The following is a 19,661-nucleotide window of genomic DNA, read 5'->3' as shown; positions in this document are numbered from 1 at the left end:
TGGGTTCGTGGTGATTGCCCCTGAACTCTGAAATAGCCGTCAGTCAACGTACGAAAATATGTTTAAGTCAATCGTTCCAACTTATAGACCAGGCCACACATGTGAACGATAATAAAGAGAACACAGATTCTTTTTTTGGCGACCACTGATTTGAAAGTCATCATTGCAGATAATGCAACATACACTGTTCCTCAAAAAGCTCTGCAAACAAAGTCCAGCACACACCCACACATTAAAAAGGGACAGTGTGTTGAAGAAGGAGGTTTAGTACGGGCCCTTATATCACTTATAACACCTCAGACTTGGGGGGAGCGGGGGGGGGGGGGGGGGGGGGGGGGCACTTAACAGTTACGTAAAGCTAAACCAGCTGTGACAGGGGTCGGAGCTGTTGTTCTGTTTCAACCACCACATCCTCTGAGACATACTCGCTGCGTGCATGTGTTTGTGTCGGGAGGGTGAGCGGGAGGGAGGGGGGGGGGGGGGGGTACAAGTGCACAGACGAGGGAGTTTTTGCTGTAGGTGGCCAAACAGGTGAGTCAGGTGTCCTGTGAAGCGTGAAACTATATCTGCCAGGTAGGACAATAGGAACGCCACGCGTCAGCCCCGGGGGAGGACCCTGTGTATCATGTCTACTCAGATCGAGCAACAACATCTTAGGCGTGACTGTAAAGTACACTGTTAGAAAAAAGAAGAAGATTTATCTAGTGCTGTTTTGAATACAAACTTTTTTTAACACCTGGATGAGAAGTTGTACCATATTCAGGCAGAAGATTACCTCGATGTTTATATGGTGTCAAGAGTAATCTATCGCTCCCGTGTCCTGAGGGCAGCCACGCTGCAGTGAAACTAATCTGCACTGCTCAGCAGCATTGGCCTTAACCTTTTAGGAAGTGACAGTAATGGAGTGTGAGGTAACTCTTCTCTTTTGCTCTGTACATGGGCTCATTCAGTTGTCAAGCAACACTTGCTAGTGAGTGTGTGCGTGTGTGCGGGCGTGTGTGTGTGTGTGTGTGTGTGTGGTGTGTAAGTAGCGGTTATTAGAGAGTATTTGAAAGCCCCACTGGTCCCACTAAACTAATGACCTACTAGCAGGAGGGATGTGACAGGCACCGTCTCTGCCAAACGCCTGGCCGCCTTCAAATGCCTGGCTAGCCCCAGACACTTGGCTAAGCCGCCAGTGGCTTCACAATGGAGAACTGCTTAGAGTAAAAAGCTCAGGCTCAAAAGAGAGGGGCAAATTAATTCATCTACTGTGGTTCTTCTTTGGGGTCTGAAAACAAGCACATTACAAAACCCAGTTGTTTGTTTGAAGATAAAAAGAGAAACAAAGGTTTTCAGGTGTGAAAGGAATTGATTTATTATTTATGTTTATTGTGATTATCTGATAACTTCACCACATCTTTACTGTCTGTAGAAGATGATAGTTTTCTCTGTTTCTCGTGCACGGTTTCTTAAGAAAGAAAGCAATAATTCTGCATGTCAATGAACTCTAAACAGACACAAATTAGACCAAAGATCCTAAAAGATTTGAGCTTTTAGATGTTTTATCACAGGAAGTCTGTAAATCTTCTCTTGTGGAATCATCTCCTAGTTTCAGGTCGGGAGGCAGACACTCTCTACTTTTAAGAGTCTGCTCCACCTTTTTGTTTTTGACAAAGCTCATAATTAGAGCTGGTTCAGGTTTGCCTAGGAACAGCTCTTAGTTATGCTGCTATAGGCTCACATGACACATGGAATTTTTCTGTCCCTCTGCATCACATTGATGTCTCATCTATACATGTCACTGACTTGACTTCCTTCCCTGAGTTCTTGTGCTTTATCGTTGCAGAGCCAGGATCTCAACTGACACATCTACATAAAATAGGCCTCCTCACATTATACTGCCATTAAAGTCAATACCTCTATACTTACAATTGCCATTGCTGCTTTCTTCATCTCTGAGACTTTTTCTTTTGTATAAAAACTTTGATACACCTCTCTATTTATGTTTCTTATGAATGTTTAAAATGTTGTTATTTTGATGATAACATGTCAAAAGGATGTTTTTGTAGTTTTATCACACGTGGCAAGGGCAGAGAATGTTGCACCTTGTTAAGTCCTGCGAGATAAATTGTGATTTGTGAATATGGGATGTACAAATACAATTTGAATGATTGATTGATTGAAGTCTATGGAGTTCGGGATGAAATAGTTATACATTTTGTCAGCATGTTACTAATAGATGAGATTGTAGTAAAAAATAAATGATTCCCCTTTTTGGCGAGAACCCCTTCACTAAATGAAACTGTGTTTTCTTTGATGTCCATATAATTTACAGTGCGTGGTTGTGTGAAGCCGACTGTGATGTCGCATGTAGCATTGTTGTCCAAAGAAAAACAGGATTCAGCTTGAAACCTTCAATAAAATTTTATTGAAAAAAGTACCAATAAACAACAAGAAATCCAGGAGAAAAAAAGATTTGTAGAGCAAAGCTCCGTATGTACAGCATATTGCACTACATAACAAATTGTCTTTACTTCCATATTATATCAACAACCAAAAGTATATATAAACACACAAAAATGAGTGCACAGTAGAGTCTCGACAACACACAGTCAATGTTTACAAAAATGCTACATTTTCGCTGGGTCTCGTTTCTTGGTGTACAGAGAGTGTGTGATAATCAAGACTTTTCTGAAACTGAGCAGTTAAAGGCATATTCCAGGGTTTTTAGAAATACATGTACACATTATCTGTTCTGTAAGAAGGGCAGATATTTCATAGCTATAAGCTCCTGAGCCAAATCAACAACAACCATGAAATATTTTGGTTTGCTTGGCTTCGTTTAAACACGGCAATGAGATGTGCAAGGAATGTTGCAAGTTCATTTTTCATAAAAAAATGCCCTTGATCTCGTGAACTTCAAAAGGATTCTACTCATATTAAAAATCATCTTACACGCATGAACTGTTCTTATAAAAGCAGACCCTTTTTTTTCTTAAGAAAATACATTTTAAAAAAGTTAAGAAAGACAATGAAGAAGAAATGTTACCATTTAAAAAAAATGTCAAAATCAAAACCTTCCTCAAAAACTTCAAATTTATATAAAGTGGACTACAAAAATTCAAGACACTGCGGTTTCCATAAAATACGTATCCCACTCTAGGGATTCCCCACACTCACATGTCATGTGGTGAGTGCAGTTTGGGAACCTCAACCTAACATCATACAGGGCACCACGGTGGCTTGTATCCCTTTCCAATAAGATCAAACAGGCCATCGATCCTGAGCCCGTTGGTCACAGATAGACGGCTGACACACGGCAAGATTAGCCTAAGAAAACAATCCAGAGTGTATACTATACATTAACACATGACAGATAAAGGTCCCATGGGATCTCTAGATACAAAGTACTTTCCAGTGCATGTTGATTACAACACAATGATCAAGATTTAAAGAATCGAACACAAACATTAACGCCCTGTGACTTGAGAGGAATATGAAGGCAACCTGTTTTTTACATGTGTGATTTGAAGTACTTCCAATGACGTCTGTGTCACTATCAGTGGGGGGGGGTTGAATGAATCATTCAGAGGTTAAACTGTGTTGATGCCACTGCTTTGCTAAACAACATATTGTGAATGTGACCATGACGACTGGTGAATCGAGCTGTGGGACATGATGATGACAAAAGGGCTGAACTAGTTGGGCTCATCTCTGGGAAATCACAATACTGAACCCAAAATCCTCTTTTTTAAGTAAAAAATATAGAGCTGCTTTCAGACGTGACATTTACAGAAAATGTACATTAAATCAGGTCCGGTTATTTTCCATGGTTTGCCTTGTCTGAGTCAGATGCGTTTACAACAACAGGAAAATGTCCAAAACGTTCAGGCGAGTGGTGGCGCCTGGATAGAGCATACATGATGTGATTTGATTTTTTTTACCTCCCGACAACAGCACAGGCCAGTATCGCCAAAAGCTCTCAAATTTCATTGTCAAATTAAGAAATCATTGTCTATGTCTTTTATGTGTATGGCACCTCTTTTTCATCCTGAGATATTTCTACTGGTCCAGTTTTGTCTCTTATTGTGAATTTTCCAGACACATTCCTGTTGTATTCTTACATGGGCTCACTCGGACATTTTCCTGAAATTTGAGTGTGGGGGGGCTGGTGGGAGGAAAAATGTCCAGAGCGACTGACTCAGACACATTCTCACACGTAGACCCTCCAGGAACATTTCAGGAGAACATCCCGACTTCAGTGACTGTCTGAAAGCAGCTTGTTCAACACTCTGCAGGCCTGCAAGCTTGGCAGGTGACTGTAAGAGCCTTGATGTTGTCAACTATGGTCGTTGTAAATGCATTGTGGGTACTACGCTTTCCAAAAGTACCAATATGAATTTAAAGTGACCATAGCTACAACCTTGTTACAGCCTTAAACCTACACAGGAAGATTATCACAAAAAAAAGTAGATTTTGGGGTCATATCACATGAAGCACATACAAGTCAGAAACCAAAGTAAAACAACTAAACAACAGAAAGTAATGCACACACAAGTGTATACAGTAGAAATGGGCAAGGATATACAGAAAAATAAATAAGAAATAAAATAAAATAAAATAAATTACAAAGTAAAATGAGCCGATGAACAACATCCATGTAATGAAGGAGCAGCACAGAGGAAGTCAAGAGCCAGTGGTGAGACGGGGGAACTACGGGGACTGGCTCAGCGTTCAGGATCCGCAGGAAACTATAACCACAACCACATTCAGTGCACCTCACACGCCTATTCACTACATGCTCAGCAGCCCCCCGTCACCACCACAGTCAGCAAGTCAGCCTCAGACTCCTCAGTCAAACTGTACCCTTGTATATTGTGTGTGCCGCGACATCGCTCACGAGGACATTTTAAACTGAAATGAAATGAAGGGTTGACGAAACGGCCGGAGGGGGGGGGGGGGGGGGGGGGGGGGGGGGGGGTTCGCCATAAATAAACGGGTGAAAAACGCAGCTCTCCTTCCAAACGTGTAACAGATTCTCAAGGTTACCAGTAGCCCACAAAGTCTGTCCCTGAGACATCTTTAAGAAAATGAGAGGAAACCCTAATTATGCAGTGATAAACTTGACACATTGTAAGGAGCAAGTAATTACAGACCCCTGATATGTACTGCTCCTCGGGTCCAAACATTGGCCAGGGTTCAGCAATGGAAAACATACAACAAACAGCATCTTCAACAGTGTCTTTAAACATATTCATAATTCAACAATAATTACAGTCTTTTTCACTTTTGTTTCATTTCAGAGACTGGTTGTCTGCTGAGTCAGTGGTGGTTATACTGAGTATATTAAAAGAAAATGTCCCCAATCTGGTTCTAAGCACCAAACACAATATAAGATCACCCGTCAGGATATCACATGATGTAAAAAGCCTGTACAGGTTGCCTGAGGGGGGAGATTCTGTTTCACAGATTGAATAGGGAGCATTGTTTGGTGTTCAGAACACGCACAGGCGGTGTAAAGCAACCCCGAACTTTGAAAACCTTTCAACCGAGGCAGGTGGCGCTGTTGTAGCCCGAAAGGGTTGGTGCATGAACTTTCTGAGTCCAATCCAGATTCCCAAACTGTGTTCAGCCGGGTCTCGGAAATTGATTGGCCATGCGAATGAGTAAGTCTGAAATGTTGTGGCATGAAGACGAGTCGTAACAGAAAAACCTTCACGCAAGACAGAGGTTAGCCTGGTAACAATCTGAGCTCCTGAAGGGTGAAAAGTCTAGTGCAAAAACAGTGGATCCACAGCTCCACTTCAAGGGCATGGAGGTCTGAAAACAATCACATGAAAAGAACACAGCTAAAACTAAAGGGGGGGGGGGGGGAATCATGAAGGCAGACTTGGTCAAAATATCTCAGTTGTGTTATTTTGGGGAAAATAAATGTTACTTTGCTCAAACATCTAAATCCTCTAATATTGTAATTTAATGCACAGTGCTTCAAAAGTTTTTCGCACAAAAAAGACAGCACACCTCAACTTGAATCTAAATATCTGTTCAGTGCCCACAGGACATTACTGAATAACAGATAGCTAATTCATATGCATTAAATGGACCTACCTCTGCATTGTACAGTAACAGACACCCATTGAAAAACGGGAATCAATGTGAAAACCAAATGAACTATGTCTGATTCCTACGGGAATAAAGTTCTTATAAATTGATGTAAAACCTATTAATTACAGCTAACAACAGGTTTTGTACTAAATATATTTGTTTGCAGTATCATTAGTCCTCAGCGGTGGAAGAGGTTTTCAGCTACTTTATTTGGATGCAATACAATAATGCTACTTAAGTAAAAATACAAAAGCAACAGAATAAGCAGCACAGTGTATTAAACAATTTAAGTAAAAGTGGTGGTTTTGGTCTATATTATGTTGTTTGATATCATTACAGTATTAATATTGAAGCCGCATGTTACTGGTGTAGCTTTATGTACAGTTTTATGAACAGGGTCACTGGATCAATCTAATAGTCAAACATCTCTATATATCACCTGGTTAATGGGAAAAGAAAGAAGTAGCATAAAAGTTTTATCTTATCCTATTTTCTACTTTTACTTTTTAATTTGTATCTTATTTTGGTGAGATAACCGATCATTTGAACATATCTTGAAATTAAAAAATAACTGAAATGTGGCAACACATCAACTTTTTGAAGACTTCAGAATCTAAATTTCAGTTTAAGGTTAAACATTTTTTTGTATTTTAAATGTTATATTATTCATTGTGTAAAATCTCCATATTAAAAACCAGCCAGGACCTAAGGCTGTGAAACAAGAACTTCTACTACTAAGAAGCAGTGAACGTTTAAAGTTGTATAATATTGAAATCCTTAAGTCAAGTACATCTACCTCATAACTGAACTCAGTTACTTTCCACCACTGTTTCCTAATTGTGATAACAGCATCTTTCCTTTGAGTCTGTTGTTGTGGGGTTTGCTGGCAGTCACCAGGCTTGTTAGACCAGTGGGTGATGTTGTTCGAGACTCCGCCCCGAAACTTTTTTACAACTAATGACCTAATGGTTTGACATGTAGCAGATGACTAATGAATTCTTCCTCTGAACATATTATTTAGATCACAGTTACTGGTGTGCTGACTTAGTCACGTGCGTCAACTTTTCTTTGTTCCCAATGTTGTGAAGGTTGCTGAGGGATGATATTCAAACTTAGCGCCACACTGAAGTGGATGGGGGACAAAGAAAACAAAGAAAAAAGTAAAAGAAAATTAAAAGAGAAAATTTTCCATTGAGGTGGGGTGCAAAATGCTTTGTTCTGAGAAGTTGCCTCTTTGGAAAATTAGTAAATCAACTTGACTGATGCTGGGAATCTTCGAAAAGAAAGAAAAAAATAAACCTCACACCACATTTCCTAACCATCTCATCTCGCCTGTCGTAATTGCTCAATACTCTTTCTGGCAGAAGACATTGAATAAGGCATTCCCAGGGTCTGTGGAGGTCATTTAAGATGGATACATGTTGAAGTGCAAAAAAATTAACAAGAACGAAGTACTGTACAAAACCAATACGCCACACGTATATGAAAATATGAACATTGTCCCGTAGAGGAATCTCGGAGAATCATGGCATCTTCTTGGAAAGAAAAAAATTACACAACCTTTTCTTTTATAAAAGTTGGTTGTCTCCGTCCCGCGGTGACCTTTTGTCTCCATTCTTTCGCCCCCCAAAAAACAGACCCGTGTTAGATTCGACAGTGCCATTAGGAGTCCAGTTCCTCATAGAGATGAAGTAAAGGGACACAAGAGGAAGACATCCCCTCACCTCCGTCCTGCTCCGCCTCCTCCGGCGAGGAGCCCCCTGTCAAACAGAAGGCTGAGCAGAGCCGCGGCCAGGCGCCACCACAGCGGCCCCCGATTCCTTTGGTTTCGATGATACTGAAACAACAGACAAAGACGAAAAAACGCATGTCAGCCGGTGCACGCCATTGACACTCAACCACAATGTGACAAAACACAGGGCTAGAAATAGTCATTAGCTTTGGTTTGAGCTTCAGCTTGTGTTGGCCCTGATTGACAGTGAGAGCAGTGAACAGGGTCAACCGAGAAGAGGGTAAGGCAAAACCAGACACCGGAACGTGGTGATATTTTCACAACAGTCTGCTTCTGTCATCAACAATGCTTATTAGAAAGGCCTCCCTTTGTGTGCAGGATCACTACACATAGCCGGGCTTCCCAACAGACAGTCCGCGCCATAAGCACGTTCATCATACGCTCACACTTTTTCTAAATCTTCCTGGCAGAGACCGGCAGCCAGCGGGTGCAGGAGGAGAATGGCTCCCCCCTCTCTCTCTCTCTCTTAGCCAAATGGATTGTGTGTGATTAGGGGGATAATGCTATCGCTGCCATTGAGAAGCTGAGATAAGATAATTGCACCAAATGGGATTAGGGAGCGCTTGTGAAAAGGCAGGGAGCCTCTGGAAAACACTGCAGGTACAGTAGTCCCAGGAACAGCTCATCTGCAGACCAGAGGCACGCCTGATGATACCGTGTCTATTTTCGGAACAAAAAGGTTGTAAAGTACAACTTAAGATTAGATTTTCGTGACAATGCAAAGTGTACCGCACTCTCTTGAAATTTTTTTACTGTAGTTTATGGAGGCCAAAATAACTGAAGGCAGAGATTAGATACGCTGTATTTACACGACTGCTGCTGAGGTGGTGTCCAAACATTGACCTAGGTAGCAGCCAAGAAACTGCCATTTTGATAAGCCGCTGGGTTCTCTATACTCTTATCAATTGGTGGGGAACATTGCGGGGTGTTGTACAAGCTTTGCCAGGTTCCAGTCTCACATGGGCACTCCCTTACTTTACTTGCTTTTGGTTGAAAAGAGAGAAATGAAGACATAAAAAGGAAAAATCACATCAAAGACTATTGGGAAACTTGATAAAAATCTGACTCTTGCTTGAGGGTGATGGCCTTATAACAGCTTAACGTCTGCTTCATGTAAACATAGGCAATATTTATACACAGCACAGAGTGGAAGAGCTCACCACGATACATCTGAGGCTCTGTTGGCAGCCAGCGTGCCTCGACATGGAAAATACTGCCATACCTTAATTCTACTTTAATTTAAAACTAAATTACATAAGAGGCCACAGGCAGTTTCAGAAACCTGAGGGTAGAATGACTGCATATGTGCAATTATATGTGTTTTGTATGTCAATATATTTACTATTTAATACTGCTCGGGGTATCAACATTAGATAGTTAAAGCTACAGGAGCTAAATTAGTTAACTGAGGGATTTATCACCTTACAAAGCTGGTGTGCTTACTTCGAGTTACATGAGAAGCAATTAATCTTTATACACAGAAACAGAATGTTCCTCCATGCTGACCTTTTGCCCTTCGATAGCCATGGAGAAAAAACAGAGAGGGAGAGAGTGATTAACAGAAAGAGGTGTGCACAGGCCTGTCGCAACCTAAGTCATGAGTCACGCCACCAACTGTCAAAAATGAGAGTCGGGCTCTAAATTTAGCCGGCGATAGAGCGGCAGGGTCTAGCCAGATGCTCGGTGTCATCGGTCTGACACTATCCTGACCGCGGCTTTATCAGTGTCCCATGTGGGCTGTCTGTCAAGGCAGCTGCTCAGAAGCTCTGCCTTATCTCTTGAGCAAACAGGCCCGGCCTCGATAGCAAGAAACTGTGGATTAGTCACATCAGGGAGAGAGACAAGGAGTCAGGGAAATATACAAACAAAGAGCAGTAGTATTAGATAATGCAGAGTAGCACGAACCGACACCCCCATCAACAGGAATCATCACAGAGCGATGAATCAAGAGTAAATATCCAGAGCGGGCCGCCTGCGTGTTTTCATTTCTAGTGCAGCTACACTCCTCCCCCCTTCAACAAGTGCTGAAAGAAGAGAGTGCCATGCCCTCGCTGGAACAGTGAAGCGATAAAGCCACAAACACTGCATGCGTGCAGACACTCACACTCCCATACACACAGACACACAGGCGATATTCAAGCCTGCTTTCAACACCTCCTATCGAAAGCACCAGGAGTCGTCTCTTTTAAAAAAAACATGGGGATGAAACCTAACTCTGCTCCTTGCCCCGCGCAGGCTGAAGCAGTCTTCCTTCCATTGTGACTGTCATTATGCCACGTCTCAAATGGCGGGCCGGCTAATGTCAGCCATTCTCTTGGGACCTCTGAGTCCCCTCCAGCCCTCTCCGACTGAGGAGCAATTTATCTGTCAGCATCCACCAGCACTCTTTCACTACCTAATCCCTTCTTTTGCCGGGGGCCACGGGCTCCCATAGTGAACACTCACAGACACATTCAACCCCCCGACTCCATGGAGGGGACGGCAGTCAAAGGCACTTGGATTGCTCAGGGACAAGTGTCTGCACTGACTGGCTGCAATCGCCCACTGACAGGAGCCGACAGGAACGAGAGCCGGTGAACAGTAACTCTATTATTGAGTGAGAGTTTTTTTTTACTGACTGACAGACCGTGCAATGGTGAGAGGTGAAAGACGGTGAAAAGCAGAAAAACAAGAGCGGGTATCTTCATGCATGAACATGCATGCACACAGACACACACACACACGCACATGCACAAATGCCCGCACAATTAAATTTAGATTTTCATTGATTGCACAGTCGCAGGCAAAAAAAGCATTTACAGAGGAATCATGCATCCCAAAACACACATTAGCCTTTGACTTGTGAAAACATTCCTCTGCTACACGCATACACGCGTCTCCATGATTTCAGGAGTATTACATTGATTTCCAAGAGACTTAATTTAACTTAAAACAATAGTTTCCACACTAACCCTTATGCTAACCTTTACCTTACCTAGCCCAATCTTAACCATAAAATTAAATGATTTTTGTTATGGAGACTTGCTTTTTGTCCGGTGTAACGGATTTAGGTCCCCACAACATGAGTTATACCAGGAAAACGCACACACACACTGACGGAATATTATTGTCGTTATCAGCAGTCATTCAGTATCATAACAAGCGTGACTTCAGGATGTGACTTCACAAGGCCATTCTAACTCTGACTGTCCTCGCCGCTGTTTACTCAACCAGCATAACGAGCCCAAGCCACTTCCTCATCCCCTGACCCAGGTTTGCCTCCGTTGTGCGTCAATAGATCCCTGGCCGCTCACACGGACACCCACACATGCACAAACACACACACACAAACACACACACAGACACATACACACACACACAGACACACTGCAGTCACCCTCATGTCTGACTGTCTAGTTGTCTGCCAGTGTCACAATTCATGAGTCACGCTATTCTGCCGGGGCATAAAAAAAAATTCAGGTTGATAAGCGCATGAGAAAATCAAACTGTCTAACACTTCAGGGTATGAAGTTATAAAAAGAATTATAATAAGTTCAGGGCGGGGAGGTTTTTGGACAAACCAGGATTGGTCGTTACTTGATCATTTGAGGTTCATTTCCAAACATCCCTTCCTCATATACATGATTATACCATCATTTTGGATCCCCCCCCCCCCCCCCCCCCACACTCCCCCCCTTCTTACTGCCACGTAGACATCTTATTTGGGTGTCTTCTGCGGCCGGTCTTTACCGAGGGAATGGGCTGAGTGAGGGCTCCCTGGAACCACAGCTGCTTCCCTCTGGGGCTCACGTGCTGAGCTTCGGGTTACAACATGTTTACCTACTCCCGCCGCTTCTGCTTTTTCATGAACGTAACAGTATGCATTGTGGACGCATGTGTTTTAAACGTGCTCATGTGTTTGACTGCTAAACGCTGGAGCAGCAAGACATTGGCACTCCGCAGAAAATCCCGCAATAGTTGCTATATATTTCTGGATGGTTCTCTGGATAAATCAACACGTGTGTCATGGTTTTACGTTGCACCCACACTGAAGTGAAATTAAGCAGCAGCACGTGCACTCAATGGACAGTGTCACCCTGCCAGGCGTCCTCCACAGAAGACAAGAGAAAAGAGAAAAGAGAAAAGAGAGAGAGAGAGAGAGAGAGAGAGAGAGAGAGAGAGAGAGAGAGAGAGAGAGAGAGAGAGAGAGAGAGAGAGAGAGAAATAAACAGGAAGAGGAGGCAGGGGGAGGGCCTGGGGTTGGCGAGGTGGGGGATGGGCCGTCCTGGTTCAGCAAAGTCTTTGGCTTTAGGGAAGATAGCGGGTTGAGACGCTGGGCAGAAGTTCTGCATGTGCAGGGCCTCTCTGAAACAATTACCCAGCAAACACAATAAATAAGAGAGCCAACTTTTGACCCCCATAAAACCTTTGACTTACCTCGACATGAGATCCAGAAATGAATACAAAAAGTTTGGGGATGGTGTTGCTAATGGGGACTGCACTTCTGACCATTAACCTGATACAGTTACACTTGCACTCATACAGTGTCCCAGTCACAGATGATAGGGAATTATCAGGAGCATGACACAATCATAAAGCCAAGGGAAATTCTAAATAACAAGCGCAGACCTTGGACTATTGAACCACCCACATAATGAGCTTTCATTAGACACAACTTGTTATTGACATAAGTTGTGTTTCAGGCCGAGAAACCTCCAGCCCCCAACAAACTTATCACATGCAGCTCCTACACAGGGAAACCAAGCACTGGTTCTTGTTGGCAGTAACAGCGAGCAGTATTTAGTTAAATTTGTCAGAAAGAATATATTCCTACATCATCTATCAGAGGAATAGTCATATCAAAATAACATCAGGACTATCTGAACACAACACAGAATAGAGGCCACTAAGGGAGAGTCAGTGACTGTTCATTGACAAAATACACGTATTCAATGCGATCATCTTGTGTTTGTACAATCATCTTTCCCCCTCACCAGTTGTAGGTGTTCCCGGTGAAACTGGTCTCCTATCAGCTGGAGTTTCTGGCCTATGCAGGCCTCCACACTGTGCGCCACAGGCTGCTGCTGCCGGGGAAGCTGCTCCATCCCGTTTCGCTCCTCTTGGCTTTCTTGCCGCCTCGCTTCCTGATCCCCAAAAAGCTCAAAGTGTGCCGGGAAGTGCAATCGAAAACCTGCGTTGCCTGTGGAGTGTCAAGGCTGATGTTTATTAATTTGTTAACAACAAAAATGGTCAATGTTGTAACAACCTAGGTACAGCAATGACACCTGTCAGGTCTTTCTTTAAAATGCTTACTTCTGTACTTGCTATACTGCCCTTTGTGGTTAGAGCTGACTTGGCTCTAATCGTCATTTATTTTTAATCAAACATGAGTCATGTCACAGTTTCACTCACACAACTATTTTGCATGATCCAAATTTGAGGTCAGTCAGTTGTTACAGAGCTACTGAGGAATGATTACTTGTAGAAGGTGCCAATGTAACATTTCTCTCACTGATAACCATCTTCCTGTGCAGTTGCACTTCTGTCACGTCCTTTCAGTCGCGATGCCAGTCTGGCGCCTTTTGAATGGCAAAGCAGCTGGGTACACTTCATACAGACCATAAAAGCTGCTGCGATCACGACACTCCGGCGCCAGAGGTGACAGCAGTGCAGCTACATTGTTATCCGTTTCTCACAGTGAGTCTCACGTAATCTTTCTGTGTTTAAGTTTTATAACACGTTTGTCACGCACTATGCAAAGTTCATTTTCTCTCTTTCAAAATTCCGCATTTGTTGTCATCCTCACCGTAGAAGAGTGGTCTGGGCTCATCTGCGACTCCACACGGCAGCATGCCGTTGTGCAGTGCCAGGCCCGGGCCAGGTGTCTGTGTGCCCCGGTCTTCACACTTTATATCCCTGAAGGGGGTGCGCCAGCAGTGGGGGTCTGGCTCAAAGACATCATCCTCCTCATCGTCCATAAGAGGGCACTAGGAGAAAAGCAACCTTTAAAGTGATAGAAAAGAGAGATAAAGGTTATTACATCAGCTGAATGCAGGAATATCGGTCTTCCAGCCATTAAATAAATCAAAACCATTCCAAGTTTCCTTCACTAATGATCGTAACCTTGAACACGTCTGCATTAGGGCTGATGAGATGATCTCAGACACTTTCATTATTTGTTCATTCCTCCATAGCATTCATCATCAGTACAAACAACCTGTCTGGTTTATAATGAGTGCCCTCAAATCAATAAAACCTCAGTAGACATGCTGGAGAAGAGAAAAGGGAAAAAAAGAGTCTCATTGCTTATGTAGACGAATGGCTCTGTTCATCTCAGTGATGAAACCACACAATTCACTGTGGTTAGCAGACTCAGTTGAGTCGCATTTACATTAATGGGGGTTTGGCGGACTAGGTTAAATACGAGGTAGACTCTTGTCTGTGCTAAGCAGCCTCGTGAACAGGAACCTGGCTCTGAACCAAACGTTATTTCCCAACTTATAATGGGTTCTTTAACTGCAAACCACTGCAAGCATCAGTGCCCAGTAATACGTGAAATGTACACAGTACATACATTTTATATCAAGAATAATAAAACCATATTATGTTATGATTCATTACGGCAGTTCCACCACAGAATGCCAACGAGCACATGGAAATCTCTCCAATGTAAATGATGCACTCCACTCAACCCTGAATCATAGTGGGTCAGGGAGTTATCAAAATATGGGTGAAATTCAAGTCGCCTTCCCAACTCACCCACCTAGTCACCATTGAGTTGTAATACAGGGTTAGACTACTACCACACTTCCAAATTAGGGTCCACAGCAAAAGCATAATGACAGTGTTTGAGGAAAATCCTAAGCCACTCTCCCTGCCCTGGTCTGTCGGCCTGCCAGCTCCCTGAGAAGCCGTTTTCATTTCTTCACCCAACATAAGCAGCTCAGCCTCAGCCTCTAGCATGCCCAGACCTCACCATTTGCTGTGTGCGTTCACGATAAACCCTGTGTGTAAAACCACTTAATGCTTTGTTTTGACAAACACAGAGTAAGAACATGGAAGATGCAGGGAGGGGGGAGACACAGAGCTCAACTTCTATACATCCGGGGTTGCTTTGTGTGCTGCTTCCCAGTCCAGGGCAGTGAGCTGTGGGTTTGTCAGACAGTGGCTCCCCCTGCTGCAAACCGAACACATTCCACTTTAAAGGCTGAGGAGGGAGAGGTGGGGTGGGCTGAGGTGGCGCTGTTATTGACACATCGTCTATACGACAGCGTCACATCGCAGCATTTCAACTGTATATCACAAAGGTGACCTAATCGAGCTCGAAGCACTGACTCGATGACAAGTTTCCAATCCGAAAGAAGTCTCTATTATAAACTCCAAAGGTTGAAGAAACACATGTTGCACCACTTAGAATATGTCAAAAATAAAATTAAAATAAAACACACATGCCCAAATACACGGGCAGTTTTAAGTATTAGAAGTTATACTAACAAATGTTTTTCAAAACGTGTGTAGAAGTGTAAAGTAAAAACACTTTCGTCATAAAAATCGAATAAACTATCTGCGACAAATGTTATTACAAAAAGTCTTAATATTTAAAAGCCACACGCTGATCGGGTCAGGTTTTCTAAATCACGTCACAAATTATTTATCTTTAAAAAACACATGCGAGCAAGAAAAAAGTTCACTTAGAACTTTTTAACGGTATTATAACTTTGCTATTAAACCGTCAGCTCCATTCGTCAATGTGTGAGTGACACTGTGAAACACGACCGACTCACTCGCTGCTGAAACACGTCCCGGCGCCGTGAAGTCATTTCACCGATCTGAGAGCCGCGAACCGGGAAAGCCGGTAGAATTCAAACCGCTGTTTGAATGGCAGGCTGACTTTTAAACTAAACGGCGCGTTTACTCTTATTTCTTCTCTAACGCAACGATACACGGGCGGTTCACTGGGGATAAACCGTGAGGCAGCGCTGACACCGAACAACGCACTTGTTGTTGTTGTTGTTTCACGCAGACAGACGCGGGGTGTCTCTTTAAAAACACCGAAGCCGGTGGAGCTCCGTGAAAAGGTCGAAATAAATAAATGTGTCTGTGGAAAAACTCACCACCCAGCCGGACCTCGGTGTTGTGTGAGGATAGTGTTCGGGGGGATGGGGGCAGTGGGCTCAGTATCCTGCTCAGTGAAGTGGGTTAAGTCCGTGTCGGCTCCTCGTCCGCGTCCATTCTGTGGAGCAGCTCTGCCGCGGCGCTCGTTTCTTTTCGCCGACGTCAGCTCCTCACGCGCTGACTCCTCCGCCGGGGCGTGGCGCTCCCGCTCGGTAAATAAGGCTCCTTAAAGGCGCACGGGTTTCTGTCGGCCGGCTGCACCGCGGATCAGCGCGGGAGGGGGACCGCGCCTTTAAGAGGGAGCCGCGGCCAGGGCTCCGCAGCCAATCGGAGGGTTTGTTTTCATCCCGCCTCCTGCGTCGCGCACTCAGACACGTGGAAGGGAAATTCCCCCCTCACACTTCTGCCCGCGATCATCTGCACAGGGAAGTGCGAAGAGCTGTCAGACAATACAGACACAGATCATACAGAGCCATTGCATTAGATATCTATAATCACAATTACCAGTCATATTTGAATAGGTTTGCAATGCTGAGTGTGCAGAATCTGTGTTTATTATTTAATATCTGAATATATTCTGTTTACACTGCATGCATCCGTCTTTATTCCGTTTATATATATTTTATATTTTTCATATTTGCGTACATGTATTATTATTTTAAAATGTTCATATTTCCCTCTTCTTTGGACTGTCCTCTTTGCAACACTGCAAAGAGATATCGCAGAATTTGAAAACATATTACGTGACGTGACATCTTGAAATTGAATTTGAACAGTCCTACTGATAATGGAATACATCATTTATTGCTGACATCACAAATACACTATATGGTCATTGATGAGTGAAGATAATAATGAAAATTTACAGCTTTTATCATCATATCTACAGCAAATGCGTCACTCTTCAAGTAATATCTCTTTGTGTACCTAAGGTGTATATTATATTCTCTCCATTTTTTTATTCTATTTTATACTTTACCATGTTCCTTTGTCTAACTTATTCTGACGATCTTCTGCTGTGACAAGTGAATGTCCCTGTCTTGGGGCGGCTGTGGCTGAGGGGTAGAGTCGTCGTCCTCCAACCTGAAGGTCGGTGGTTCGATTCCCAGTCTGACCCATCTGCATGCTGAAGTGTCCTTGGGCAAGATGCTGAACCCTGAATGGCCCCCCACCATAGAATAACTAAGTGCTGCGATTAGATGCACTGTATGAATGTATGAATGTGTGTATGTAAAACTGTACTATAAAGCGCTTTGAGTGGTCATCAAGACTATAAAAGTGCTATATAAATACAAAACCATTTATCATGTTCTTATCATGTAATGTCCATGAAAATAAAGAACCACAAATCTTTTTCAGTTAAGTCTTAGGTCTACACCGATTCATTCTCTTCTTCTAGATTATTTACAATGAGCATATGATCATTTGACAGCTAATCATGTCCACACTGGGTTGATTGTAGCAGGCCTGTTGTTATGAAAGGCAGGGCAGGTGCTGGTGACCTGCCCCCTCCCCTCGGGACCATCACTGATCAATCAACCCTTGGACAGCTGGAGCTTAGGCCGACCTGCATTCTCTCACAGAGCATCACCCTGCCCCCAAACTCCAGTGGCCCTCTCCCTGTCCTTTCAGCTGTGATCACGTCCCACCACTGAGCTGTGTGAGAAGTCACGGCTCTCGGCCTCACTCTGTCCTGCCTGAATCGCAGATACCTCTTAGGTTTGGACGTGGTACCACCTGTGGTCCATCCACAGAGGTGGGGATGCAGTGTGGAAACAGGGGGGGGTCGCTGTCCCCACGCTGTTATATCGGAAACTTGATCACTTCTTGCATGAGCGAGCGCTGTAAACAACAAAGATGTGGGAGCATTGGTTACAGCTTCCTTTTTGTCTCCGCCTTCGACATTGTAAATGACAAGTGTTTTTATCATGGAAGCAAGTGTTCATAAACAAGTTCTTATTGACGCCTGAGATCCCTGGGAGACAGAGGGCAGCCATCAGTTTATGTTACAATAGAAATAGATTAGACTGTTTCTGAAGAGCAAAGCTTGCATGCTCATACACACCAATAAAAAAGTGTGTGCGCATAAACACACATGGCTGCACAATCACATGCCCTACTTCCTCTGTAACCTCAAAAGCACATTCTATCTCTTGATATCTCATTCTCTATGTGTATGTTGAAATAAATCTATTACACACACTTGTGCTCTCACACACTCTCACGCACCCACACCACACAAAAACACCAGCACACACTTGCACTTCTGTCTCAGTGCGGACACGCATAGGCAAACCTTTGTTTTTTTACATAAGCCAACCAATGCCAAACCTACTAACCCTAACCCTAGAAGCAAGTCTTAACCCTCAAACTTTGAGGACCGGCCGAAATGTCCTCACTTTCCCAAAATGTCAATAGTCCGTAAAATCTAGGCTCAAAAGGGTCCTCAATAATACATAAGTACAAGTACACACACACACACACACACACACACACACAATCCAAAACATCCTCAGCATGTGAATCCTGCCCGGAAACTAGAAAGGACTGATTTCATTTGCTCCAACTGGACGTGTTCCATGGCAACGGCATCCTGACAGCGAGCCAGTTACAGGAGACATGTGCAGCACATTGACCCAATGGCAGAGATCACACTGGAGCGGGGACAAAAGGGAGCTGGAGTCCTGTTATATTTGCTGTCCTTCACATCGCTGTCATTCAGAGAGTCTTGTCAGGACCAATGAATTTAAGTGCATTTGAAGTTGTAAGATCAGTTTAACACACACACACACACACACACACACACACACGCACACTTGTGCATCCTTGTAGGCAAACTCCCATGGGAATATTCTTTGCTTATCATGTCATCAAAGCCACCTTCTGTTTTTTAAATTCAAATGAAATATATGCAATTCCTGACCTTTGCCTCTACTCTCATGTATATTCTACCAGTAGAACCCAGATGAGGGGAATCGCTCCTCTTACTGATTTGCATCTCTTATCACAATTCACACGGCAGTCACGAATGAATGTAAATTAAGAGACAACTGTTTTGAAAGTGTGTCAATTTTTCTACAACCCACCAGCAGGTCCTCTCAGGTGATGACGGATTGAATAATGCAGAAGGCGAGGAGAGGTCGAGTGGGGTAATTTGGTGCTTGAACCCATGCGGCCTCTTCTGGAGATTGTGATGGGTGGGGCTTTTTCTAAGAAGCTATGTCACCTGATCTGACCGTCGTAACAGAGAGCGCTGACACAAACGGCCACCTTTGTGTGTCTGGGAATCATTCGTCCCCGTCTGGCAACAGACTGCTGAGCTGTTCTCACACTTTTGCAATTATGCAAAGAACTAGTCAAATGTGTTTTCCAATATGACTTAAAATTCATGATGTTTTAGTTTCGGGTGAATGAGGTCATCACACGAGTGTAACTTTGAGGGACAACCGTCGTCTCTGTGTTTTCAGGAGTCTGGTTGATGACACCTTCACTCTGATTTGTCATGAAAACATAAGACTATATGCTATATTTTCTACTTCTGTCAAAACAAAAACTTAAAGAGATTGACAATATGCTGATCCTCTGTGTACACAAACACTGATATACATTATTCCCCCTCTGTTATAGACCTATAGGCTGGATTGGGGTCTTGAATGAAGTATTATCATCATCAAAGTCACGACTGTTT

At 43.4% G+C, this 19,661-nt stretch overlaps 1 protein-coding gene across 1 annotated transcript; it reads right to left on the bottom strand.

The window, feature by feature from the left end:
- Nucleotides 1–4,939: 4,939 nt before the first annotated feature.
- On the bottom strand, nt 4,940–16,136 carry LOC128450656 (bcl-2-modifying factor). The gene is made up of 4 exons (XM_053434231.1): nt 15,973–16,136; nt 13,665–13,861; nt 12,853–13,058; nt 4,940–7,924 (listed from the first exon to the last, which is right to left on the bottom strand). Exons 2-4 carry the CDS (start codon nt 13,834–13,836, stop codon nt 7,808–7,810), a joined length of 495 nt encoding a protein of 164 aa, XP_053290206.1. The 5' UTR covers nt 13,837–13,861; nt 15,973–16,136; the 3' UTR covers nt 4,940–7,807.
- Nucleotides 16,137–19,661: the final 3,525 nt, after the last annotated feature.

This window comes from Pleuronectes platessa, chromosome 11 (assembly GCF_947347685.1).
Source record: "Pleuronectes platessa chromosome 11, fPlePla1.1, whole genome shotgun sequence".
Taxonomy (NCBI): Eukaryota; Metazoa; Chordata; class Actinopteri; order Pleuronectiformes; family Pleuronectidae; genus Pleuronectes; species Pleuronectes platessa.
Note: the sequence above shows the minus strand (reverse complement) of the source record. Positions and strands in the feature narration are given on the sequence as shown.

Coding starts and splice junctions, on each gene's coding strand:
- LOC128450656 (XM_053434231.1), bottom strand. CDS start 13,836: ATGGACGATGAGGAGGATGATGTCTTTGAGCCAGACCCCCACTGCTGG. Junction 13,059..13,664: donor GCCCAGACCACTCTTCTACG/GTGAGGATGACA, acceptor GACACTCCACAG/GCAACGCAGGTTTTCGATTG. Junction 7,925..12,852: donor ACCGGGAACACCTACAACTG/GTGAGGGGGAAA, acceptor CTGTTGTTTCAG/TATCATCGAAACCAAAGGAA.